Source organism: Macaca nemestrina, chromosome 8 (genome assembly GCF_043159975.1).
Source record: "Macaca nemestrina isolate mMacNem1 chromosome 8, mMacNem.hap1, whole genome shotgun sequence".
NCBI lineage: Eukaryota > Metazoa > Chordata > Mammalia > Primates > Cercopithecidae > Macaca > Macaca nemestrina.
The window spans coordinates 79483974-79511139 of NC_092132.1; the positions used below are offsets into that span (position 1 = coordinate 79483974).

General features: G+C 37.9%; 2 protein-coding genes across 7 annotated transcripts in view; one reads left to right on the forward strand and one right to left on the reverse strand.

Annotated features, from left to right (window-relative positions):
- The window catches only part of LOC105482198 (phosphodiesterase 7A), a 129059-nt gene that overhangs the window by 37985 nt on the left and 63908 nt on the right, over positions 1 to 27166 (forward strand). For 3 of the 6 annotated variants that reach the window (XM_011742214.3, XM_071068165.1, XM_071068164.1), the window contains 2 exons: positions 21483 to 21543; positions 24831 to 24914. In XM_011742214.3, the coding sequence (XP_011740516.1) occupies positions 21483 to 21543; positions 24831 to 24914 (145 nt within the window). Of the gene's footprint in view, positions 1 to 13772; positions 15390 to 21482; positions 21544 to 24830; positions 24915 to 27166 lie in introns of those variants that run through there. The other 3 variants (XR_011606972.1, XM_011742213.3, XM_071068163.1) reach the window with 2 other exon arrangements.
- The window catches only part of LOC105482197 (mitochondrial fission regulator 1), a 172684-nt gene that overhangs the window by 5528 nt on the left and 139990 nt on the right, over positions 1 to 27166 (reverse strand). The window lies entirely within an intron of this gene.

Consider the following 27166-nt stretch of genomic DNA (forward strand, 5'->3'; position numbering starts at 1 on the left):
GAATTCCTAACTTCAATGAATTACATGAAAATATTTTTTCTTTTTTTTTTTTCATTGTGGTAAAATATGCCTAACATAAACTTGCCATTTTAACGATTTTGAAGTGCACAACTTTGGTAGCATTAAGTACAATCACAGTGTTGTGCAGTGATCACCATTATCTGCTTCCTGAACTTTTTCATCATCCCAAACAGAAATTCTGTACCCCTTAAACAATAACTTGCTATTCCCTGTCTCCCCAGCCTCTGGTAACCTCTATTCTACTTTCTGTGTCTGTGAACAAAGTATTTTCTTAATGAGAAAGTTTTGTTGATGTTAGATGATATGGCTTAACTTTTAAATTTCTTTGTAGAGTGTTGATCATAAATGAATTTCTTTTGAACAAGAAGTACCATGTACTTCAATGCAAATTAAGTTATTTTTGCCTTCTTAATTTTTTGTCTCTTCTATTTTAAACAAAGTGTTATAATTACATATGCTAAATACAGAAGGCTTCGTGTTCTCTTACTTTATTAAATGTAAACAAATGGTGTTAAGAGAAAATAGTTTTTTTCTGAACCTTACTAAACGCTTTTTATACGCTGTTCTAGTTAGAGTTCCTTAAGTTGCATTGCTGTTAGTCTTAATTGCCTTTGCAATTAAGCTCATCAAAATGGGTAACAAATCCAAGAGATGACTATCTTTTTGCCAGCCTGCATAAATTTGTATCATGTTCTCCTAGCTGATGGTTATCAAATTGCACATGATTTGACTCAAGCTATTATTTCTTTCTCTTTATTTATTTTTGATTCAAGCTATTTTTTAAAATGAGTGTAGAATGTAATTATTGCTTATTGTATTCCATTAGTGAGGGTTACTGGGAGGTGCTCTATACTTTGGCCAGATCCTTGGCTTTGTCAGTTTTTGTTCCATTGACCCATGAGGTTGTGAAAATCCTAAAACTCAGGCTCACCCACTTTAATTTGACCTTGAGTTGAAAGCCAGCTTCATTACTTGTTGCATTCCTTCTTTTACTGTTTTTGCCAGAATAATTATTTTCTTAACTGTTTGTGGATTCATTTCAGAAGATATTTTCAGTATTTCCCAGCATTTTTAGTTGTTTTCAGTGGTAGAGTTGGGTCTCTAAACTAGTCCATTGTTGGAAATGGAAGTATTCTTAGAGACTTTGCTAAACAGATTCATTCACTCCACCCAGTTAATAATAATAATAGGAACACAGATTTTGTTTTGGAGTCTTTTTTTATTTTTATTTTTTTTGTAGCATTTGGGGGTCTCACCGTGTTGCCCAGGCTGGAGTGGAGTCGCTAGTCAAAGGTGCGATCATAGGCCTGAATTTCTGGGCTCAAATGGTCGTCCTGCCTCAATCTCCTGAGTTGATGGGCCAAAAGGGGTGCATGACTCTACCTGATTCTGCCACCGTGTATTTTTGACTACTAAGTCAGTGTCTGTTCTGTGTCTGTTTTAGACCTGAATGAAAGAATTTTTGATGTTAGCTGCAATAGCTTGCTTTCATCTTCTGAAGGTACTAAAGGAGCAGATGGGGGAGATGGAGAGGGTTTGAACCTAATGTTCTTTTTCTAGCCTAGCACCAGAAGAAACTTTAAGCCCTAAAAGGAGATTCTGTTTGATGTTTGTTGAGCAAGAGCCTTCTTGTCACTTTATTTATATATTGTATTCAAAGTGGCTTCTTTCTGGTTTTAACCTTACTGAGGTGTGAGAGGGAGAGGAATGTTCTGCTATGTATGTGTGTGAGAGAGAATGTTATAGAACCAAACTGGGGCCTACTCACCTGGCACAGTAAAACTAAATACCCACACAGAGGAACATAGCAATAGGTGTTTACTGCAGAGTGCTAAGCAGGGAGGACAGGCAGCTAAATGCTCAAATCCTGGCCTCCCCAATGACTTGCAGGCAAGGATTTTTAAATGCAGGGGTGAGTTTCAGGAAAGCAGAAACTACAGGCAAAATCATACATCAATACAGGGAGATTACACATTGGTTTAAGTTTAAATGTTTGAGATATCTTGAAGCAGGGGCTTACATGTTGTAGGTAGATTCAAAGATCTTCTGATTTGCCATTAGTTAAGGAAGAGAAGCTTTGTTTAAAAATTTATGGTCAGTAGAAAAATGTTAACTGGTTAGGGGGTGTGACTTTCTCCAAGCGCTGCAGGAAGAAACTTAGAACAAAAAGTGAGTTATAAAGTTTAGTTTTCACTGTCCCCTTATCTGGACTCCAAGTGTCAGTTCATCTGTTAGGTGGGGGTCTGAGCCTCTGAAAGACAATTCAGGGACGTATGTTCAGACGTTATTTTTAGTTTCTATAGGGAAAGCAAACACCTCTGGAGCTTTAACTTCTTTGGATATTGTTTTAGGCTACTGTTACCTTCTTGTTCTGGTTAAGTAGCTACCTCTGGGGCTAGCTAGATGCCTGGAATTTCCATTGAAGGAACTTAAGGATTTTCCTTTGTGAGTCCCTAAAAAAGGGAGTCCCTGCTCTGTCTCAAAAAACAGCTATCTTTGGGGACTGCTATTTAGTTTAAATAGTTACCATTTGTGAGTTTTGGCCTTTGGCCCTCCTGGTCCTTTTCTGTCTGTGAGCCTAAAGGTTTTGGTTTTAGCTATCTTCACTTCTCTCCTTGGGTAATCCTACTTACCAGTCTTGATTGGTAGAAGATTACTCCAAGTCCCTCTCTCTAGCCCAGCTCTCTTTCAAGGCCTTGAGACCCATACCCAGCCACGAGTGAACATTTCCAGTTAGTTGTCTGTAGTATCCAAACACTTAACCTCTCCTGACGTTTTAAAACAAATCAACCTCTTAAATCCCATCACATTTCTCTATTCTCCTGTCTACTACCCTAGTCTAGACCATCTTCTCTTCTGGATTAAGGCAATAGCTTTCTTACAGATCTCCCTGAAGAGTGAAGCCTTCCACTGTGTTAATCCATTCCACTCTGGGACCTAGAGTATTTTTTCTAAAATGTGTATTAATCTCCTGGATGAAACCTCTCGGTGACTTCCTTTTGTCTTTGCATGCAATTCAAATTCCTTATCATGGTTGATAGTTCTGATTACTCCTGTGGTCTCAACCCTCTTGTTGCTTCCAATTTAACTTTAAATTCTATTAGTAATTATGCTAAATTTCCTCTGGGAGGTGGGGATGGGATGGATTTTGCTCCTCTTTCTGAAATTCCATTTTTTGAGGGATAATTGACACACAGTTTGATTAATTTTGACAAGCAGGTACACTCATGCAACTAGTACTCCAATCAAGATATTGTACTCTTTAGTTACTCCAAAAAGTTCTTTTGGGGCCCTTTGCCATAGGTTCCCCCTATGGCAACCACTGATCTGACTTCTATCACTATTGATTAGTTTTGCCTGTTAGAACTTCATATAAATGGAATCATAGAGCATACTTTCTTTTTCCCTGGCTTCTTTCACTTAGCTCAGTGTTTCCGATATTTATTTATTTCATTGCATGTATTAGTAGTTTGCCCTATCTTATTGCTGAGTAATATTCTGTTGTATGGATATGCCACAGTTTACTTATCCATTCATCAGTTGATGAATGCTTATGTTGTTACCAGCTTTGACTTTTAGGAATAAAACTGGTATGGACATTTGTGTTCAAGTTGTTTTTCAGATACACATTTTAATTTGCATGAGCGTTCTAATTGCTCAACATCATTGTCAACGCTAGATATTGTCAGTTTTCAATTTTAGCCATTCTTGTGGGTAATAGTATCTTGTAAGTTACATTAGTTTGCATTTATCTGATGAATAAACATGTTGAGCATCCATAGGCATATTGGCTATATGTATATCTTCTATTGTGACTTGTCTGTTTAAATATTTAGCTTGTATTTTTAAATTGGGTTGTCTTATTAAGTTTTGAGTTTTTAAATATGGCCAGGCAGCAAGGTGGCTCACGCCTGTAATCCCAGCACTTTGGGAGGCCGAGGCGGGTGGATCACCTGAGGTCAGGAGTTCGAGAGCAGCCTGACCAACATGGTGAAACCTCATCTCTAGTAAAAATACAAAAATTAGCCTGGGATGGTGGTGCATGCCTGTAGTCCTAGCTGCTTGGGAGGCTGAGACAGGAGAATTGCTTGAACCCGGGAGGTGGAGGTTGCGGTGAGCCGAGATTATGCCACTGCACTGCACTCCAGCCTGGGCGACAGAGTGAGACTCCATCTCAAAAAATTTCTGGATACTAATTCTTTTTTCTGCCTTTTTTTGGTACAAGTTCTTTATCAGACTTACATACTACAGATATTTTCTTTGAGTCTGTGCCTTTTTATATCTTAACACTGTGTTTTGAAGAACAGAGGTTTTTAGTTTTAGTGAAGTCCAGTTAACACATTTTTTTTCTTTTGTGATTAGTGTTCTTGTGTCTGTAAATCTTTACTTAACCCTAGATTACGGATATATTCTCATACATTTTCTTAGAAATTTTATTATTTTAGTCTTTATGTTTAAATACATAATTCATTTTTAATTTTGTGTATGGCATGAGATTGAGTGTTAGATTCATTTTATTTTATTCATCTAAAAATATTTATATAGTTTTTCCAGTGTCATGTATATACTTTCCCCTGAATGACTTTGGTGCCTTTGTTGAGCATCAAATTTCTAAAAAAAGTCTGCTGGGATTTTGAGACGGCATTGAATTTATGGAACAATTAAGGGAAAATTGACAATATTGAGTCTTCCAATCTATAAACACATGTATTAGTAACTAGGGCTGTTAAAACAAAGTATCAAAACCTAGGTGGCTTAAAACAACAGAAATTATCTGTCTCACACTTCTGGAGGCTGGAAGTCTGAAATCAAGTTGTCAGCAAGGCCTTGCTCCCAGGAGGCAGTTGTCTCTTCTAGCTTCTTTTTAGTGGTTGATAGCAATCCTCGGTGTTCTTTGGCTTATAAATAAATCACTCCAATCTTTGCCTCTGTCTTTACATGGCCTTCTCCCCTGTGCGTTTGTGTGTCTGTCCAAATTTCACTGTTCTTAGAGGGACACCAGTCATTGGATTTAAAGCCCACACTAACCCGGTATGCCCTCATCTTGACTTGATTACATTTGCAAAAACCCTGTTTCCAAGTGAGGTCACATTTACAGGCACCTGGGGGTTAGGACTTTGACATATCTTTTGGGGGGATACAATTCAACCCCATACTGTGTTTTATGGTTTTCATTGTGTGGATCATGCATATATCCTATTAATTTTATCTTTAAGTATTTTATCTTTATGGTTTTGATTGCAAATGGTATTTTAAAAATTTCATTTTCCAATCATTTTTTACTAATATGTAGAAATAGTTGATTTTTTTTATATCAACCTTGTGTCTATTGAGCATACTAATTTTTATTAGTTCTAGTAGCTCTTTTGTAGGGTCTTTAGGATTTTCTACATAGACAGTCATGTTGTCTGCACAAAAGACAGTTTTTTCTTTGTTTCTAATTTATGTGCCTTATGCTTTTTCTTTTTGTGGCCTTAATGTATTTATTGGCTTTGACTTTCAATACCACGTTGAAGTGGTAGAGCAACTTACTTTGGTTGTAATCTTAGGGCAAAAGTATTTAGTCTTATTTTAAGTACAATGATGGCTATGGATTTTTTTTAATAGATGTCCTTTATATGGTGAAGAAGTTTTATTTTATTCTTAGTTTATTGTTTATCATAAATGACTATTTAATTTTGTCAAATGCATTTTTCTTACCAATTGAACTGATTGTATGATTTTTCTTAATTCTAGTAATGTTGAATTACATTTATTGTTTTTTGAATGCTAAATCAACTTTAGATTCCTAGATTCTCCACTTCTCATAATGTATTTCCTTTTTATATGCTAATGGATTTGATTTACTAATATTTTCTTAATGATTGTTTTATCTGTGTTTATAGGGGATATTGGTTTATGGTTTTATTTTCTTGTAATGTCATTGTCTGCTTTTGGATTTTCAGCATTTGATTGCCATGTATCTAGGTATAGTTTTCTTTGTGTTTTTTTTATGTTTGGTGTTCGTTTAACCTGCTTTGATGTATGGATTGATAGTTGTTATCGAATGAGAAAAATATTTCATTATTATTGCTTCAAGTATGTTAGCTCTCCTTTACATTCCTTTTTGGGGTCTAATTACTCCACTGCTTATGTTGTCCTGCAGGCTCACAGGTTCAGATTCATGTTTTTGTTTGTTTGTTTTGGCTTTTTTTCTCTCTGTGTGCATCAGGTTAGGTAATTTCTATTGATCTTTTCTTATATTGTGTTTTGTTTGCTATTAAGCCCAACTGTGAATTTCTTAGTATAGACACTGTATTTTTCAGCTATAGATGATCCATTGTTTTAGTTTTTTTTCTTTCATTGTGTACATGTTCTCTTTTAAATCTTTGGTCTTCGGACATATTTACCATAACATTTAAGAAGTCTTTGTCTACCAATTCTATTATCTTAATCATTTTTGGGTTTTTATTGAACACTCCCCTCCACCCCAATTTTGAGGTGACTTTTTTATTTTTCCTACTAATTTGTAATTCTTGATTTGTCATCTTTTAAAGAATGTTAAGTACTGTTCTGGTAGGCAGCTTAGGAACTTGCAGATCCACCTGATCCCTTTACGCTTACTTTAAGTTTCGTTAGTGTTTCCAGTACAGCTTTCTACACTGATGGCATAGTACTGTGTCCGGAAATGGTGGGTTCTTGGTCTCACTGACTTCAAGAATGAAGCCGCAGACCCTCGTGGTGTGTGTTACAGTTCTTAAAGATGGGGTGTCCAGAGCTTGTTCCTTCAGACGTTCAGATGTGTCTAGAGCTTCTTCCTTCTGGTGGGTTCGTGGTCTCGCTGTCAGGAGTGAAGCTGCAGATCTTTGTGGTGAGTGTTACAGCTCTTAAAGGCAGCGTGCCTGCAGTTGTTCGTTCTTCCCGGTGGGTTGGTGGTCTCGCTGGCTTTAGGAGTGAAGCTGCAGACCTTTGCAGTGTTACTGCCCATAAAGGCAGCATGGACCCAAAGAGGGAGTAGCAGCAAGATTTATTGCAAAGGGTGAAAGAACAAAGCTTCCACAGTATGGAAGGGCACCAGAGCAGGTTGGGGCTGGCTGGGGCAGCATGCTTTTATTCCCTTATCTGGCCCCACCCACATCTTGCTGATTGGTCCATTTTACAGACAGCTGATTGGTCCACTTTACAGAGAGCTGATTGGTCCATTTTGACAGAGTGCCAATTGGTATGTTTACAATCCTTGAGCTAGACACAGAGTCACAGAGTGCTAGTTAGCTAGATACAGAGTACCAATTGATGCGTTTACAAACCTTGAGCTAGACACAGAGTACTGATTGGTGTATTTACAAACCTTGAACTACACACAGAGTGCTGATTGGTGCATTTACAATCCTTGAGCTAGACAGCCAGTCACAGGGTGCTAGTCCTCCAAGTCTCCTCTAGGTTAGCTAGATACAGAGTACCAATTGGTGTATTCACAAACCCTGAGCTAGACAGAGTGCTGATTGGTGTATTTACAGTCCTTGAGCTAGACACAGAGTCACAGAGTGCTAGTCCTCCAAGTCTCCACTAGGTTAGCTAGATACAGAGTACCCATTAGTGTATACACAAACTCTGAGCTAGACACAGAGTGCTGATTGGTGCACATATGATCCTCCTGCTAGATATAAAAGTTCTCCAAGTCCCCATCCAGTTCAGGAGCCCAGCTGGCTTCACCCAGTGGATCCTGCACCAGGGCTGCAAGTGGAGCTGCCGGCCAGTCCCAAGCTGTGCCTGCACTCTTCAGCCCTTGGGCTGTGGATGGGACCCGGCGCCATGGAGCAGGGGGCGGCACTTGTCCGGTAGGCTTGGACCCAGCGGGAGCCCACCACAGGGGGAGGAGCTCAGAAACAGCAGGCTATAGGTCCAGAGCCCTGCCCCTCCAGGAGGCAGCCAAACCTGGCCAGAATTTGAGTGCAGCGCCTCAGGCTGGCACTGCTGCGGGACCCGGCACAACCACCGCAGCTGCTGGCCTGAGTGCTAAGCCCCTCACCGCCCTGGGCCGGTGACGGCCAGTCACTCCGTGTGGGGGGCCAGCCGAGAGCGCGCTGGCGCCCGCTGGAACTCACACTAGCCCGCCAGCGCAGCGCACAGCCCCGGTTCCCGCCCCTGCCTCTCCCTCCACACCTCCTGGCAAGCAGAGGGAGGAGGCTCTGGCCTCAGCCAGCCCAGAGAGGGGATCCCACGGTGCCTTGGCGGGCTGCAGGGATCCTCAAGCCCCGCCAGAGTGGACGCCAAGACCAGAGACTGAGGAGGCGCTGAAAGAGTGAGGGCTGCTAGCACATTTTCACTTGTCAGTACCTCCTAAGGTAGGGCATTTCTGGAATCTCCATGGACTGTCCCAGATATTCCCTGAGGTCTCTTCTCTGTGGTTCGTTGGGACTCTGAACTCTCCTGTAGTTGCTCTTTCCCTGGTAGTTATTTTTCTGGCCTCATGGAGTCTCATCCTGCACATACTCAGCTTAGTATTCAGCCAAAGATTGAAGGGGATCCACCCTCAGACTTCCGGAGCTCCTTGTTCTCACTGCTCCCTCCTCTCTGGCATTCAGCCCTACAAATTCCAGGTACCTCAGCCTCCCTGAGCTGCAGTCTCTGTATTCTTAGCTTTGTGAGACCTCTGCGCTCTGCAGGATTGCTCTGCCTTGCTTTCAGGTTGGGCCACTGCCTATAGGAAGGAGCCTGGGCAATGTTAGGGCTTACCTTGTTTTTTTCCATTCTCTCAGGGATCAAAGTCCTGCAGTACTTGCTGTCTAACATCTGAAAACAATATTTCATGTATCTCATATTGAAAACTTAACTTTTTAGTTGTTTATATAATGGAAGAGCTAGTCCAGTACCAGTTACCTTATAATTTATTGAACCTTGTTTATGTTTTTCATTGGCTAAGATTTAGCTCACCTCTGATAATTTGCACATGTTGCTTTTTCTGCCTGGGGCGCTTTTCCCCACTGCCTGTACCTAACAAGCTCTTATTCATCATTTTTAAGGATGAAATTACATTGTGGCATTTTTCCTGGTAGTCTTCTTTGATGTTACCAGATCCTGGGTTAATTGTCCTACTTGGTACTTATAGTACTCTGGATTTACATGTAATTGTAATTACTTGTTGTTATGCTGATTGTTTGTAGCCCCTACGAAAACCTGTGTAAGGGGAAGGACTGTGCCTCGTTCACATTATTTCCCTTGTGCCTAACACAGTGAAGATCTCAATCTCTGTGTGTGTGTCTCCCTTTTGCAGTGTTACATGTGGAGATGAAGAAGTACTATTCAATTCAAAGTGCCTCAAGTATACTTCAGAAAATTTTTGGACTTCTACGCTGGTTTGGAGAGGGAGGCAATTATGGACAGTTGTCATTCTTTTATTCAGAAGCCTTCTTTTAAAATGTATCCTATTTCTGCCAAGATTGGTGTTTTTCTCCTTAATGTCTATGTTATAATTTATATTTGCCTACAAGTATTGGACTGTTTATAATACTACTTATAGGTGAAGTTTTTTATTTTCCCTCACCTACAAATCAGTCTCATTAAAAAAAGTATCTTTCAAGATAAACATTGTAACCACTTAGTTGCCATAGTAGTTTTGAGGAAGTTAATGTGGCCTGGTCTTTTGGGGTGTGGTGGTGGGTGCACTGTCCCATTGAGGAGACTTTGATAACAGTAGCTTTCTTAGAAAGACTTCTTTCATTATTAAATTGAAGAAGATACATCCATGATGTGCTAATCTTATTTATCTTTTGTCTATGGAAAAAGAATGTTTCCATTTTTCATTTCACAGAGTTGTGAGTGATAGCATTTTCAGATGACTAGCACAAAAATTTGTCATGATTTGGTTCAAGTTTGCCTTAAGTTTAAAATTTAAAATTAAAACTGTTGGCCTATAAGCATTTATGAGCTGTCAGTTATAGTACTGTAGAGCCTTAGAACTGGCAGAGACCTTGAAAGTCATTTGTTCAAGCCTAGCCGAAAAGCCCCTGAACAGAGACTAGTTTGAGGCAAATACTTACATGATTTTAATTGTAGAAAGTTGTAATAAACTCTAGAAAGTTCTTAGGAAGTAAGAGTCAAATTCTGTTTTTTTGTTTTTGTTTTTTTGTTTTTTTTTTTGAGACGGAGTCTCGGTCTGCCGCCCAGGCTGGAGTGCAGTGGCCGGATCTCAGCTCACTGCAAGCTCCGCCTCCCGGGTTCACGCCATTCTCCTGCCTCAGCCTCCCCAGTAGCTGGGACTACAGGCGCCCGCCACCTCGCCCGGCTAGTTTTTTTTTTTTTGTATTTTTTAGTAGAGACGGGGTTTCACCGTGTCAGCCAGGATGGTCTCGATCTCCTGACCTCGTGATCCGCCCGCCTCGGCCTCCCAAAGTGCTGGGATTACAGGCTTGAGCCACCGCGCCCGGCCCAAATTCTGTTTTTAACAAACTTGTGCCCATGGTCCTACTTCTGCCTTATGTAATTTCCCAAAATAAAGTTAAACTTCTCCTTAGGTTATTTTATATTACAACAGTTTAACACCTATTCTGTCCTTGTTTATGTTTCTTTGCCTGAAGCTTCAGTTGTAAAACTATTCCTTGTATTGTATCCCTGTCGACATTAAAATATGTCATGTAATCATGTATCATCTGCAGTGGTATTCAGAACTGAATTCATTCTTCTTATGTGACCTGTATTGATAGTGGAACATCCTTGATTTGGAAACGTACCTGATCTCATTGTCTCTCCTAAGATTGTCTTCACTTATTATCTCTCATTAATTTAGAATTTAAACATCTTAGCCTTTAAGAAAACTTTTAAAACTTATTTTCATTGTTTTATAGGTATGCAATTTATTTTATATCAAATGCAGACAATTTTTTAAAATTTTTGAAATTCAGCATACTGACATACCTTTTTTTTTTAATTTTGTAATTCAGCATGCTGATATACCTTTTGTTTTATATGCAGATTTGCTATGTGTTTTTCTGATCTACACGCCAGTAAATAAACTGTGGAACAAGACAAGATCCAATGAAGAGTCCTGTTGGTTACTTCTAGAATTCTTTCACTAGTTTGAAGAATTGGGTGGGAAAGTATTTCCGCCCAAATACATTATCTCTGGGTGTGTTTGTTCAGCTAGGAGTGTGCCTAATTGTAGCATGGGGCTCTGTTTGTCTGTTTGGTTCTTAAGAATGTCACCAGAGACTTTTTAAGTGCTTTTAGTATCATAAGATGATGTTTTCTGGGACCTGAAGCCTTGAATTATTGGTAAAGTGTCAAGGTTTTTGGGTTTTTTTACTTCTTTATACTAGGAGGAATCACATGCCATTTTCATCAAATATTCAAATACTACACGACAAAAAGTTCAGAGCTCTAAGTCAGTATTACAGAAAGGTCTTAATTGAATGGCAAAACTCCCATAGTACCATAGCTTTTAAATAAGTTTTTGATAGTTATGGAAGCTTTTTTCTTAGTTTCATGTCACTTAAAATAAATACCATTTGAAGAATAAAAAGCCTTTGTTTTTAGTAAAAGAAATAAACCAAAACCTTACTCTGATTTATTACTTGTTATTAAAGTGGGCTGGAATTCAAAATGATGAGAGCACAGTTGGAGGGTTTTTACTATAGTGTTCACATATTTTCTGTCATAAATTTGGTTATAGTTTTCTGCAGACACTACATTTGTATAAAGAACTCTGTGATAGACTATTTCTGTCCATGGGATTCCAAAATTATAGACACTGATGTCAATGCAGATGAGGTTAGCCTAATTTGGGCAAGAGAGGGACACGCTGAGTCTCTGTATGGATAGCTGAAGGCTATTGCCAAGATTGACAGGTGTCCTGTGAGTGTCAGAGAGCCCCAGGGATAAAATTTTCTCTTGGATTACTTCTCTAAGAAACAATGAACAAAGTCATATTTTCTTTTCTATTGATCACACTCATAAAATAGTGAGGTCTACTTTTAACTCAGCTTTTCTGATATTAGCCTTATAAACCCCAGAAAGGTAAAAAGTTTTATACTTTCTTCTTATAGTATCAGATTCTGTTTTTGAAAATTTTAAGTGTATCCTATGCATTAATTTTTCTAGAATAGTCACCTGATGTATTACTTTGCCATGTTTCACTAAGGATTTGAGACAACTACGAAAACAGTTAATGTAAAAGAATACATTTGTTATTAGTGTAAAAGAGGTAGCTTTATAGAATGATAAACTACATGATCCAACCCTGGAAAAATAAACTTTTAGGAGAATTATCTAAGGTATAAGCATAATATTTATTGTAAAAGAGATTTTATATTAATTTGAAACAGCATTTGTTTTATTTCATCTTATTGAAATTTTATTATTATTAAAATTTAATTATAAATCACCAAGATAAGTAGTCCTAAATGTATCTCAAAATAAGAAAAAGTTTTATAGCCATTAGGTTTATGACACTGAGAAAGTTTAGATTACTACTTTAAGAAAAACTGTGTTGCCTGAGATTTTTGTATGATTTGAGTGATGTAAATGTGTCATTAGCAATGAAAGCTTTATGACTTTAGGCATAAACTCAATAGCCTTTTCTGTTCTAATAGGAAATTTTCTGATCTGGGGGAGTATTGTGTCTTGATTATCTCTGTATTACCGTGTCAGACGTTAGTAGAAATTAGGAAGTGGATGCTGGGGGAACCATTTTAGGGAGCCAACCTATTAACTAGCATGAGAAACGAAAGCCAAGAGCCTCGTCCTGCTGAGAATCAGAGAAGGTTTCTCGGGGCACTTGCAAACACAGTGCAAGTTCTCTTCATGGACCGTTGTGATTGCAGTTGAGTTGAGTTAAGGTGAAGCTAGAGTGGTTAGGGCATTCTCATTTCTAGGTTTTAAATACAGTAGAGTTTAATTCTGATTTAACAAAAATTTGTTGGGAGTCGACTACGAGCTAGCTATTTATGGATACCACTTACCTCCCATGAAGGGGAGGAAAATAAGGCACAGAGAAGTGGTGATTTACTCTTGGCAGTAAAGCTGGGAAATAAATCTAGGCTTTCAACTTCAAGCCCAGTAGAGTTTTGAGATGGTAGAAATAATCTAGATAGAAATTCATTTCAGTGAGACAACTTTTAGAACTTTCTTACTGCGTCTTTTTAAATCATCTCAGTTATGATTTTCTAAGTATTGTACCAAAAATAGCCATCTTGTATTTGCTTTTCAAAACTTGACTCTTTTTGAGCAGTTGATTGGAAGAGAAATGTGAAGGTGGGAAGGGTAGCATCACTGGGCCAAGCATCAAGATAGTAGGCTGATTTGGAGTGGATAGCCCAGGCCAGAGTGGCAGAGAATGACCTCGAAGCCCGGGGCCCAGGCTGCACAGCCTCTTACAGATGACCGCCAGTGTTTCCCTTGAGCATTGGCCTAAGATACGTACACTCTGCTGCTCTGACTCATGCCTAGGCATCCTTCAAGTTTCATTGCTAGAACCTTATTGGAAGGCAGAGTAATCAGAGACCTTGACAGTCTCATATTAAAGCTAGTCTCATGGCAGAAATAAAAATGTTATCTGGATTTGTGCAAATATGAGTATTATAACTTGTTAGTTCCATAGCAAGAAGTGAAAAGTTTATGGCCATGTATTAAGAATGGTTTCAAGTTAGGAAAATTTGGATTTACACCTATAAATTTAATTTACACTTCATTTTGACAAGCCTAGAACTGACTTCTCTTTTAAATAAGCTCTTTGTACTGAGGATTAGATAATGAAAATAATATTATTATTTGAACTATTTTGGTTGTTTTTAAATATTTTAGGATCATTTGTGTACATTGATAATCAGATGACGTTGTCTTGTCTTGGACTGCAGTCACCTCCTGAGTGTTTCTTCAGTCAGGCCAAGCTATCTTCACCTCTCTCCGGGACCTCTGCAGTGGTGGCCTGACTGCCCATCCAGCCCCTACCCACCTCCCTATACTTGACCAAAATGGTCTTTTTAAAAAGCAAAATCTGCTACAGTACTTCAGTAGATTGAAATTCAGACAAGACACCCCCAGGTGGCCCATATAGGGCCTGGCCTCTACTCCCCAGGGCTGCAGTGTCATCTGACTCCTCTTCCCTGCACTTGAGCCGCTCTGGTCTTTCTGTCTCTCAGACTTGCTTGGCTTGGTTTTGTCTCACCCTTTGGCCCTCACGCCTGTTCTTCTGTCTGCACGATCTGTCTTCCGTCTTCACATTTTTGGGCCATCACACTTCATCTCAGGGTCATTTCAGGGATTCTGGAAGAAGTCCTTCACCTCTTAACTAGGTCAGATTCAGGTTTGCTGGGTTACAATTTTGTGTTTATTTACATAATTTGATTAATGTTCACTCCAACCAAATTGCAAGCACCACAAGGGCAGGAACCTTGTCTGCTTTTACTCGATGCTTATATCCCTGCCATCTGGTACAGAACCTGGTACATATTAGCAGCTTGATAAGTATTTGCCGAATACTTGAATGAAAGTTTCATAAAAGGCATTTTCTCAGCAGTATTATCTGCAGCCTCTTGGTTATGAAGACGGATGAATAGAAGCATACTTTGTTATTAGAAAGGTCACTTACAGCCAAGAGAACAAGATCTGTACCAAAAATATAAGTTAGATTGCAGTTAGGGCTTGAAAATAATATGTCCTTAATTATTTGAAAATGCGCTATTAGACTAGCTTTTTTTCAGTAAGTCCAAAATGAGTGAATTATAATGTTAAGAAGCACAGATAATATGACAGCCTCTAACATTCATAAAGTAATTCTATCCCTAAAATAAATAAAAAGTTATATAATAAGAACAAATTTCAATTAAAAATTGAAAAGATGGAATAAAATGCATTAATATTTTAAAATGTCACCGAACACTGTGCTTGTGAAACCGTTCTATGTGAAAAGAATGAAGACATTTTTAGTACTGCCACATATTTTTTGAAAGTTGTTTTAAGGCACTCTGTTAGTATTAAGATTGTAGAAGTGTTTGGGGCTGGCCTGAGTCCTCTTTTTGCCTACATTTTGTTAGACTGTTAGGTCAGCCCTCACTAAAGTCTTTTCCCTCCCCTCTTCCAACATTACTTAGGCAGTTCTACCCCAACCCTGGGTTTGTGGCATGAAGCATGCGCTGGGTAAGAAGGCTGGCTGGGTAGTGCATTCCCAGAGGAGTCAGGTGATCACTGTTGGAAGGCAGCTGCTTGAGGTCCAAGGCAGTCAGTGTCCCCTCTCTTTTGCCTCGGGACAGCTGGTTATTTATCAGACTCCTAAGAAGTTTTCCTTGCTCCCTAGTAGAAGAGAGAGATTATGCAGCGGGCTTTTGATTGATCCAATGGGAATTACATTGATCTGGTGTCTGGCCTTGGTTCTTATCAAGTGGATCACCTCTAAGGTAGGCCATCTTTATTTTTAGGATGGTGACACTCATCATTATTAGTTTACATATTTGATAGGAATTAAATAGCTCGACGATTTTCTCCCCCTTTTGCCTCAGTTTTTATTCTCTGATTAAAAGAGCTGTGAGTTTCATCGGTCGGCCAAAGCACTTAAATTTACTACTTGTAGTTTTTATTCTTATCCCACATTATTTCTTGTTAAGGGCTTTTTATAGCATCTTTCCCCAATATCAAAGCAACATTCCTCAGTATTACTGCCTTAAAGAAGTTTTTATGACTAAAGAAGTTTAACTTTTAAGATTATGAAATTAAGTTATACTTTTGGTGTATATATTTTAAACATTCTCTCGGAGAAAATTTAATGACACTTGCGTATTTAAAGTGTAATGTTGAGGATTTCTAAACAATTATAAACTTTTTAAAAATGAAAAACCACCCTCTATCATGTTTTCTCTTAAGGTCTTACTACTGCTAAAATACATGCCTTAGCTATAATATATTGACATAAATGTAGGATTACATGTATGTTGTTTTTGAAGTTGAATTCTAAATGTCAGGCTTGAGAAATTCTTGATAGAATGCTAGCTAGCCATTTGCCATCTGGACAAGGGTCTAAAACTAAAATAAAAAATATTTAAAATTATACTGTTTGAAATTATTTTTTTCTATTCTTCTATAAAAGTGATTATATCTTTCATCCACCACACAGCTTTTTTTCTTTCTAGATTGAGAAACTGAATTTTTAAGGCTATCACTTAACTGAGAAACAGAGCTTCTATAAAGTTAATTTTTTTCTCAAGCAAGATTTTAATACCCGCTATGTAATTTTCCACGTTTAAACATAACATTTTAAGCATAATTATCTCTTAAGTTGGTCTTCTTTTCTTAGTGAATAAGATTGAAGAAATCTCTTAAAGAAAAATAATGTATTCAGATTTAAAAATCTTTGTGTTTTAAAAGTTAAGAATTAATTTTGTTGCAGTGACAGCTATTTTCTTGTTTTTAAAGGATTGGCTTGCCAAGTTGTTGAATGAAGGTCAAGTTAATGTTAATAATGCATTAGTTGTCTTGTGGGTGTTTTCAGAGACTTTACTTCCCCCCCCCCGCCCCGTAGAGATGAGGTCTTACTATGTAGCCCAGGCTGATCTCAAACTCCTGGGCTCAAGCAATCCTCCTGCCTCAACTTCCCAAAGAACTGAGGCTATAGATGTGAGACAATGCACCTGGCCTCTAGACTTTACCGTTTTAATGACCACCAAAAAATCACGTTGTTTTTAAACAGAAAGAATGCTAATATTTTATTTTTTTAAAAAAATGGTGAAAAAAGAAAGAAGAATGGGAAGGCTACTATTTGGTAGATCAGTGCAATATTTGAATACTTTAGCCACTCAAATACAAGCGTGTTTTTCTAGCATATGTAAGATGACTACTCTGAAAAAGCTCATTTCGCTATGTCAGAGGAAATTGACTTCACAACTTTGGCTGGGCTTCATCTTTTGCTATATTATTGTTTTTTTGCTAGTGTTGCCAAAAATTTTATTCAGTGCTCCTGTGTGTAAGCCCTTTAACCATCAGTTTATGAATCTGCAAAATGGAACTAATAAAGCCTACTTTATAGAGATCTTGTGTGGGTTAAGTGAGATTTTGTGTGAAAAACACTTGGAACATTTTTTTGGCACAAGGAGCACAGCAAGTGTTAGTTAATATATTATTACTCTTACCATGTAATGGAAATGCACTTGCTTTTGCTAATAAATCATTTAGTGGAAAACTTGGAACAGAATAAAAACAATGGCACTTAAAATATCTTTGCTGGGTTTTAAAACATGTCTGTCTTTAAAAGTTATGTATTAACTAATATTGGGAACAACTTTTACACCTTTTATCATTTACCTTCAAGTCAAATCTTTTGTGGAAGCATGATTCACCCTAATTCAAGGTGAGTCTTACCAGGGCACTCAGAACTCCTGTTAGTGAGGCAGTGGGTCCTTTGGTGCTTTACAGTTTAACTTGTTTGTGCTACTGCTGTCAGTTTCTGATTAGCTCAGCCTCGCCCATGTTTTGACCTATACTAGTTTGCTTTACAAGCTGTTCCCAGGATGGCTAAATTAGAAAAGTCACGAGTAGAAGCCTCTCAGTTATTTCCATTCACTGGTGAACTGAGGTGGGAATGTGGGTGATAGCTCTGAGAGTTTTATGACTGACAGTGTGACACAGGATTTTGATGAAATTTGTTTTACTGTAATTAAAAAGAAAATTCTAGTAGTATATGATTTTCAAAATGATAATCTTTAAAGAAATCTTTGTTACATGTGCAGCAGTCTTATATAAAAGTAGATATAATTATTTTTAAAACAACATGATTCTAACACCGAGGTCAAATTTTTATTGTTAGAACTCATAATTTATAGTTTTTTTTCCAAAATGAGTTACTGTAGATTATTCTACCTACCTACTTTAGATTATTCTACCTAGTGAGAGAGCTTAATATTCATTTTAATTTTAATTCTTAAGTGGGTAGGTGAATGAATTATCACTCAGGATGTATTTGTTGATGGGTTCAGATATATATTTTAAAATACATTCTTTAAAAACAGTTTTGGTCTCATTTGGATTTATTTCATAAAAGCTATGTCTTGTGGTTCAGTATAGCATTTAAGCTAAGTATTTGTAGACTAGCCTTACTTAAATTAGTACCTTATAAAGAATAGAAAAACTTGGATATTTTGCACAGCCCTGTGTAATTTGTATCTATTTTAAAATTAAACTCTGCCTTTTTTGCTTAATAAATTAAGATTAATACAGACCCTACCATTTTAATATCTAAATTAGTGCTTCTATAAATGAGGCTAAAATGATTACCTTAATAAGTTTAATATGCCATGGTGTTATCTAGACTATGTGCATTACCCAGTTTTTGACTTAATATTATTTTGTGATGTTTAACAGAGTGCCAATAATATTGGTCAGTCTTTCACAATCATTAATATGTGAAGTGATACATATTTTACCTTTCTGACTAGCAACTGTTATAGTAAATACCCTTCCTACCTTAAAAAAAACAACAACATAATAATAATGTCAACTCCCCTCCTAAAGAGAACTGTTGGAGATAACACCTTAAAATTTATTTTAACAAGTTATTTATCTGAGTTGTTACTGGACACTATCAAATTGATAGGTCATGACAAGTTATTACATAGTATCTGCAGTGTCATTAATTTGCTTTAGCTGATAGAAATATTTATTGCCACATATGCCCTTCCTAGGCTACTAGGTTTACCCCTAGATCGGTGGTGTTGAGGAGAGACCTGTAATCTAGTAAGCTAAATATGTTGGGGAGGGGATTCTCACAGTCGCTGTGAGTGGTGCCTTTTAACAGTGGCTGTTTCCTCCAGAATAAATAACCTGAAACACTGCGGGAGGCTTCCTTAGGATATTCTATTAGTGGAAGACACTTCAAGCATGATACCAGGAGTGTAGTCTATATGATTTGGTCCCTTGGGATTTAAGATCATGCTTTTCTTTGTAGTAGATTTTTATTTTACTTTTCAATTTTAATTTTATTTTGTGAATATATGATAATTACACACACTGCAAGACTCAAAAAGTACAAAGATAAACATTGAAAAGCCCCTCTCCTACCTCTGTATCCCTCAGCCTCCTTGGAGACACCCAGTGGTGATAGTTAGAATTTTATTTTTGTTTGAAATTTTTTTTCCTCTTATATTTCATGAACTGTGTTTTTTTAAGGACTTGTGAAATCATGTAAGATTTTAATTGATATTTTTCTCTTAAAAGTCAAGCATTAAGGATATAATAACTTAATATTTTGGGTAGTTGTTGCACACTAAATCCAAGTGAGGGCTTTAAGTAAATTTTCAATATGATGAGAGTAAAAAATGTGATTTTTTTTTTTTTTTTTTTTTTTTTGAGATTTGTAGGTATGTGTTGAGGAGTTGTAAATCCCATGCCAGAATTTTGTGAGGGAACACGATCATTAATCTGATATGTAAAAATACAATCTCATTGCTTTAATATGTATTTCTTTTGTTAATGAAGTCAAGCATTTTTTTGTATTTATTTATTTTTCCCTTGTGAATAGTATGTTTATGTCCTACCTATTTTTCTACAGCTCTTTAGTCTTTTTCTAACTAGATTTGTAAGACAAAATTTTTATTTGGTGGGGAGATAGTAGAGGAAAATTAGCCCTTTGTCATATCAGTTGAACTCACGTTTCTGTGTTTGAAGTTTATCCTTTACTTTGTTAATGGTATCTTTTACCATCATAATTTAACTTTTAAGTGGCCAAATTTGTCAGTGTTTCCTGACTTAGGGATTTTTATAGGATAGTTAGAAAGGCCTTCCTATTTAAGACTTTTACAAATATAGTCCTGTTTTCTTTTAATACTTTCATGCTTTAATTTTTAACATTTAAACATTGTTCCATGTGTAATATGTTTTGGAGCAGGAAGGTAGTAATGTAGCTTTATGTTTTTCTAGATAGCACCACTTAATCTAACATTATTTATTAAAAATCAGTGTTTCCTCCACAGATTCTAAGTCCTGTATTTATCATATACAGAATCACTGTGTACTCTTGGATTTGCTTCTAGAGTCTCTATTGATTATTTTCTCTGTTTCTTTGCAATGTCACACTATTTTGTTCATATCCCATAGTGCTAGTCCATTTCCCACCCTCCCCCTTTTTTTTTGAGACAGGGTCTCACTCTGTCTCTCAAGCTGAAGTGCAGTGGTACCATCATAGCTCACTGCAGCCTCCAACTCCTAGGCTCAAGGGATCCTCCTGCCTCAGCCTCCCAAGTAGCTGGGATTACGGGTGTGTGCCACCATGCCTGGCCTATTACTACTTAAACTTTTTTTTTTTTTTGCTTGTTAATTCAACTGATTTTACCGATCACTTTTGACATGCTAGGGACTGTTCTAAATGTTGAGATTTATCCTAGATCTGGGAAAATAGCAGTGACTGAAGACCCTGCCTCCACAGAACTTAGATTCTATGTCTAAACTGTGGTTTGGTCAATTTTATCTTCCTCATTTTTAAATCTATCCTCACTTATATCCATTCTGTTAGTCACTAATTTATTCATCAATATATTTATTAGTTATTTATTTGTAGTAAGTCCATTTAGTCATTCATTTACCAAATTTTTATTTAGAACTTACTAAATAATAGATCCTGTTTTAGAGACCAGGGATGCAGTGATGACTAAGATAGACAAAGTTTCTGCTCTTGTGGAGCTTTTAGTAACATGCAGACAAGACAACTTCAGCCGCATGCTACACAGAGGACTGACGTAGGGAGCTTTGGAAGAGGGTGGCTTCTAGGTGGCTATAGATTTCATAGTCAGGTAATCTCTCTCTGAAGAGATGACGCTTTGTCTAGAAGCTGCAAGGTAAGAAGGGAATAGTGAAGCAGTGATCCAGGACGAGGGAACAGCAATTGGAAAGGCTGTATATTTGGTGTAGATGAGGGAAAGCAAGGAGGCCAGCTTGGCTGTCTCCTAGCAGTGGGGGAGGCCACAGTACAAGAGGGCACAGAGGTAGGCAGGTCACCGAGGACTCTCGAAAGTAAAGCTTGGGGAGCCCCAAGTGTGATGGGGAGCCTTTGGAGGAGTTTGAGCAGGAGCTGAAGTGCTTACTTTTGCTCTTATATGAAGCGTGGACTGGGATCCAAAGAGATGCAGCAGGAAAGCCAGTGGATTGTCCTTTCCTTTCTTTTCTATTAATATTTGGCAACTCCTATTGATCCCTTTTGAGTCAACACAGATGTCACCCCAAAACCTTTACCGACTTACTCAAACAGATTAAATTTCCAAAGAGAGGCTGCATGTGTCTCTCTTTGTATCCATTTTTATGGTAGTTCTTAACCATACTGTATTAGAATTATTTGTTGTCCCCATTCCCCAGAGATTTCAAGAACAGGTACCATATCTAATTTCATTTTGTATATCCAGCTTCTCTTGCACAGTGCTTCACAAATAATAAATGATGAATACATGTTTGTTGAGTTGAATTTTATATCATATTTAATTGTCATGTATTATAACGCATATTTTTTTTTCTAGAGGCGTGGAGCTATTTCCTATGACAGTTCTGATCAGACTGCATTATACATTCGTATGCTAGGTAAGCATTATTTATTTTATACCAATATCAGTTAATTTTGTTATTATCTGTTGTTATTTGAGTTTGAGGTATCTTTCATTAGGTAGCTTTTCATTGCTGTTTGTAGCAGAAATAACCTATTCATGGAGTTTAGAGTCTAGAAACAAATATTGAATGTGATGTGAATCAAGAGAAGCATTTTAGAGTTACAGATAATTGAGAAATCTTTGGCCTAATAACTGGGACACTGTCATTAGTACACAGTTTCAAATTGCATCTTGAACATTCTTCATAGAAAATAGTGTTAGATTTGTACAGTGGCTAAATACCAAATAGATGAATGCCAGCATGGACAAAGGTGAGGCCATGAAATACCTGCTCAGATCATCCTGTGACTAGATGTATTTTGTTCTCAGCTGGCTGGCAAGGAAGACCATTTGACTTCTAGTTCTGGTGCTTAAATTTTTTATGTATTAGTCAATTCCACAAGGTGAAATGAATTTAGATATGTGCGTATATATTTCTAATTTTCTTTTTCTCTTTTTCTCTGTGCCAGATTTCTGTCTTCATCCATGTCTCCTTCATCCTTGCACTTCAACTCATAGTATTAAACATGCATATTAAGATTCCAACAGGCACATTTATTCGTTTTTTGTTAGAAGACTCTCCTGTGACTCCTCCTCAGCTCAGAATTCCTCCCTCAACTTTATGATACTGATCTATCCTTATTCTTCACCTACTTTTGTTTTCTCCTTTGCCACCTTCACTAATTCCTTTTCATACTTTTAAGCTGAAATGTTCCCCAAGGTTCTGTTTTAACTCGTATTCCTTTTTGTCCTCTTTATTTTATCTTGTGTATCTTACCTGCCTCAGTTCTTTTCTATTCCAGTACATATTTTCCCCCCACGAATGCACAGCCTTTTTCTCCTTGCTGTCTCCATCTTTCTCTAATAAACATGTTCAGGATTCCGCTGTCCTTAAGACAGAGCTTTGCATTCATATTTTCTTTAACTTTGTAAAACATCTCCATGTAAATGTTATGGATATCTCAAACTTAACATGTCTAAAGCAAAACATTTGTGTTCCCCATGTCTGTCTGTTCTGCAGTCTTTTGCCATCTCAGTAAATATAACTCCATTCTTCCTGTCATCAGGTCAGAAACCTCAGAGTCAATTTTTTACTTCCTATTTCTTACACACTCCATATTGAATTCATCAGCAGATCCTACTGGTTGATACCTTTAATACACTCAAATCTCACCACACCAATGCTGTTACCACCACATTTATTACTTACTCCTTAACTGGAGGCCCTGTGTCTACCTGTGTTCCCTGACTGACTCTGTTCTCATCACACCTAGAGGGAACCTTTTCAGACATAATCTGACTTCTCTATTCCTAAGTCTTTGATGGCCGCAAATGTCTAGCACGATCTGACCCCACTGCCTCTCCACCCCACCCCCACCGGTTCCCCTCACTCACCTTGCTCCTGCTACGCCGGCCTCTTGGCTTGCCCTTGACCTTGCCAAGCATGCTTCTGTCTCGGGGAGTTTTGTGTTTTTTTTGTTTTTTTTTTTTTTTTTTTTTTTTGAGACGGAGTCTCGCTCTGTCGCCCAGGCTGGAGTGCAGTGGCGCTATCTCGGCTCACTGCAAGCTCCGCCTCCCGGGTTTACGCCATTCTCCTGCCTCAGCCTCCCGAGTAGCTGGGACTACAGGCGCCCGCCACCTCGCCCGGCTAATTTTTTTGTATTTTTAGTAGAGACGGGGTTTCATTGTGTTAGCCAGGATGGTCTCGATCTCCTGACCTCGTGATCCGCCCGTCTCGGCCTCCCAGAGTGCTGGGATTACAGGCTTGAGCCACCGCGCCCGGCCGTCTCGGGGAGTTTTATGCTCTCTCTTCCTCATGCCTGGAAGCCTCTTCCTCCCTGGCTCCTGCCTCGCTTCCTTCAGGTCCCTGCCCAGACGCCTCCTTTTCAGTGAGGCCTTCTCTGACTGCACTAATGAGTCACTCTCCCCTGCTCCTCTCTTGCTATTCCTCTTACCTTTAGTTTTGTCCATGTAACTCATCATCTTCCACTGAAATTTGGTATTTATTGTTTGTGTCATCACACAAAAAGATAAGCTTCGTGAGGACAGTGAAGGGACTTTATGTATTTTGCCCTCTGCTGTATTTCCAGTGCTTGACTTGTTAACGTTTGTTGCAGCGTGAAGGAATGGCCACAGGACAGGTGACTAGTCATTGTGGGATGGAATTATAGTCGATGAAGTGAGCCTTGGAGGAAGTGATGGTCTTACTGAGAGAAACAGAGTAAGCAGGAGTGCCCTCTAAGCAAGCCAAATTGCGAGAGCACAGGAATAGAGGCTGAAGATTTAAAGGTTATGAACTTGGAGGCTATAAAAGTGTACTGGGAAAAGTGCTGTGTTTGGAACTCACGGAGCTGGGTTTAAATCCTGACTCACCCTTTGTACTAGCTTTGTGGCATGGAGCATGCTATTTAACTTCTCAAAGTCAAGTTTTTGAATCTGTAAAATGAGGATTAAGATTCCTATCTCTGAAGGTTGACGAGAGAAGAAAATAAAATAATGCCTGCAAAACACAAAAAAGAGCGTCTAGACCATGGTTGCTATGGTTATGTTGCTGTATAGAAAAATAAATGTGGAAGTAATGTGGGCACATGTAGGAACCACACTGAGCTTACAAAGACCAAAGTTTAAGACTCAGCTAAAGGCCTTGGGTGTACCTGCTGTCAGTGAGAAAAGAGTGATTAATCAGGTTGACTTTAAAACAAAATCTTTAACATTTTAAGTTTTTACACATTTATGAAATTGCAAACTGCTTGAAAATAAGTAATATATTTTCCATTTTTCATATCCCTTTTAGCCCATCCTATAGTGCTAGGCACAGTCGGCTCAAGTTTTGTGCTGAGGATTTTCAACCTCCTGTAAAACAGATACTGTTTCCCAATGGCCTTTTTAAAAAAAAAAAAAGCATTGCCCATATGAATAACATGTTAGGTCGTCTTATCATATACTTGAATCCTATTTCAAAAGGCTAACTTATTAAAATATAGATTATAATAACTATTGTAGGGGTAGATTTTAAAAAGTCCTCCTCATTCAGCCGTACAGTTCATTACTGAAATTTTGTGAACTCTTTCAAATAAATCAGCTCCTAATTACCTGTTCCACATATATCATCAGTGGGCTGTCACTTACGAATATGATACCACATGGACCTTTGTTGCTTATGGAAGCTTCTTCCTGAGCGATAACCTTCTAAACTTATGTTTTATTCTTGATTCTGTCCAGGAGATGTACGTGTAAGGAGCCGAGCAGGATTTGAGTCAGAAAGAAGAGGTTCTCACCCGTATATTGATTTTCGTATTTTCCACTGTAAGTGTTGGTAGACATGATGTTTCTCTCAGACTTTCACTACAAATTTTAATAAAATTACATAGTTTTCCAAGGGAAAAAGAATACCAGAAAAAAAAATCTATTATGTTTGGAATGTTTTTAAAACCTAAGTCATGTATGTAAATGACACTATTTCTAGGTAATCTTAGTAAATACTTAAGAGACAATTAGAAGAGGAAGATACTAAAATATGAAAGTTGATATAGCTTTTCTCTTCTCCTCTGATTTATTACTTTATTTCTTTAAAAAGATTTTTTTTAAGTTGTTGTATTCCAGATGGGTTGTCTTTGCTACTTCAAATAAAATGTTTTTGTGCAAATGATATTTTATGAAGATGTTTCACTAGATTAGCAAAGTGTTATCTTTTCGGTTTATTTGAAAATGTGTATCGCCTTTAAAGATGCCTGGTCGAGTGCCTGTTCAAAAACAAACATTCTATGTGGATTTAGCCTATAGTGGAGGGAAAGGGGAAAAAACAGAACTTCTAAACGCCTTAAGTATTAAACATATTAAATATGTTTGTGGAGGAGTTCCACTTTCAGTAATGTTGGCTAAAGTAATTTGGATTGATAATCTAAAAAATGAGAAAAATTATTCAAAATATAAAAGACATGTATGTTGTATTCAAATGTATCTGAATGCTATTGAGGCAGAGAGATAAGCCCAGAACTTCAGGCTACTATTCTTCTTAGTAGCATGTACTGATTCTGGGAAAGGTGAATTAGAAGATGAGCAGAGCTTTTTATGGACACTTAGGGATAGAGAAACAAAAACAGGTGTTTAGAGCTCAGCAAGGCTGGAAGGTTGGTGCTGGTAAGCCATTCAGGCTTCGTTTGGAATCCTAAAGTGCTGTGCTTTAGAAATAAATCCCAACTTTGAAATATCTCACTCACCGAATACATTAAGGTGATCTGTGACTCGTGTTTCTAGCCACCTGCTGGACAGAGATGTAACTCATCCCTTAAGTTTGCTAGCTGCAAACAGAGCCCTGGGATATGTCCTAGGCAAAGAGTAGTCAGGGCTTTGTGTTCTTGAGACATCAGTAAGAATGTGTAGGGACCCTCGGGGCCTCCAAGGAGGATTAACTTTCCAGTAACAAATGACCCCAAAACTTATTGGCATAAAACAACTATTTTTAATGCTCATGATTCTGAGAATCAGGAATTCAGTCAGGGTGTATCAGGTTTGGCTTGCCTGTGCTCTACAGTGTCTTGGTCTGTGATTGGAATGGTTCAGACAGCTTAAAAATGGCTGGGATAGTGGCAATGGAGCCTTATGTCCCGGGTCTTGGTCCATCTCATGTCATCTCCCAGGGCTGGAACCTCCAAGATGGCTTCTGCACTATTAGGTGCCAACATTTTTCTGTCTCCATAAATGGCAGTCTCAGGGAAGTCTTAGGGGTAATTGGACTAACTACATGGCAGCTACTTTCTGCCAGAGCAAACATTTCAAGAAAGAGGAAGTGTGAGGACTCATAGTGTCTGAAGATGTAGGCCCAGACCCTGGCATAACATCACATTTCCATATTCTGTTGATTAGCCGTGTCACACAGCTTGCTCAGAGTCACGGAGAGAAGACACAGCCCTCCCTCCACCCTGGTTGTCAAAGGGATGCAAGGTCAAAACCTTTTTAATCTCCCATCTGTAATCTGGCACAAAATGTTTTGAAAAAGTAATTAAGGTCCTAGAAGGAGAGGAGAGGGTAAATGTAGCAGGAGCAGTCTTTAAAGAAGCAATGGCTGAGAAATCTCTAGAAGTTGATAGAAGACATTAAGGCACAGATTCAGGAAGTATTATAAATCTCAAGCAGAGTAACATTAAAAGAACATCACACCTAAGTGTACCATAGTACATGTTGATACTACAACATGACAAGGATGTGGTTGTCATCCACATCCTTGACTAATAGATTTTAGTCATAGCAGGAGCATGTGCTCATTTCTCTGATTAGATCACATTTCACAAAACACACTAGATTACAAACAAAAAATAACAGCCAAATCGCTCATGAATAAGGAGGAAACGTCCTAAATAACATATTATCAAATTATATCTATAACACAAAGGGAAAATTAATATATTTTGACCCAATTCATATTTTTCCAGGAATATAAGGTTGGTTTAACAGTGAAAAATCAATCAGTGTAATTCACTATATTAATAAAATAAAGGAGAAAAGTTATGGATAGGTTAATATGTTAATGCTGAAATGGCAGTGCTAAAAGCCAAGAT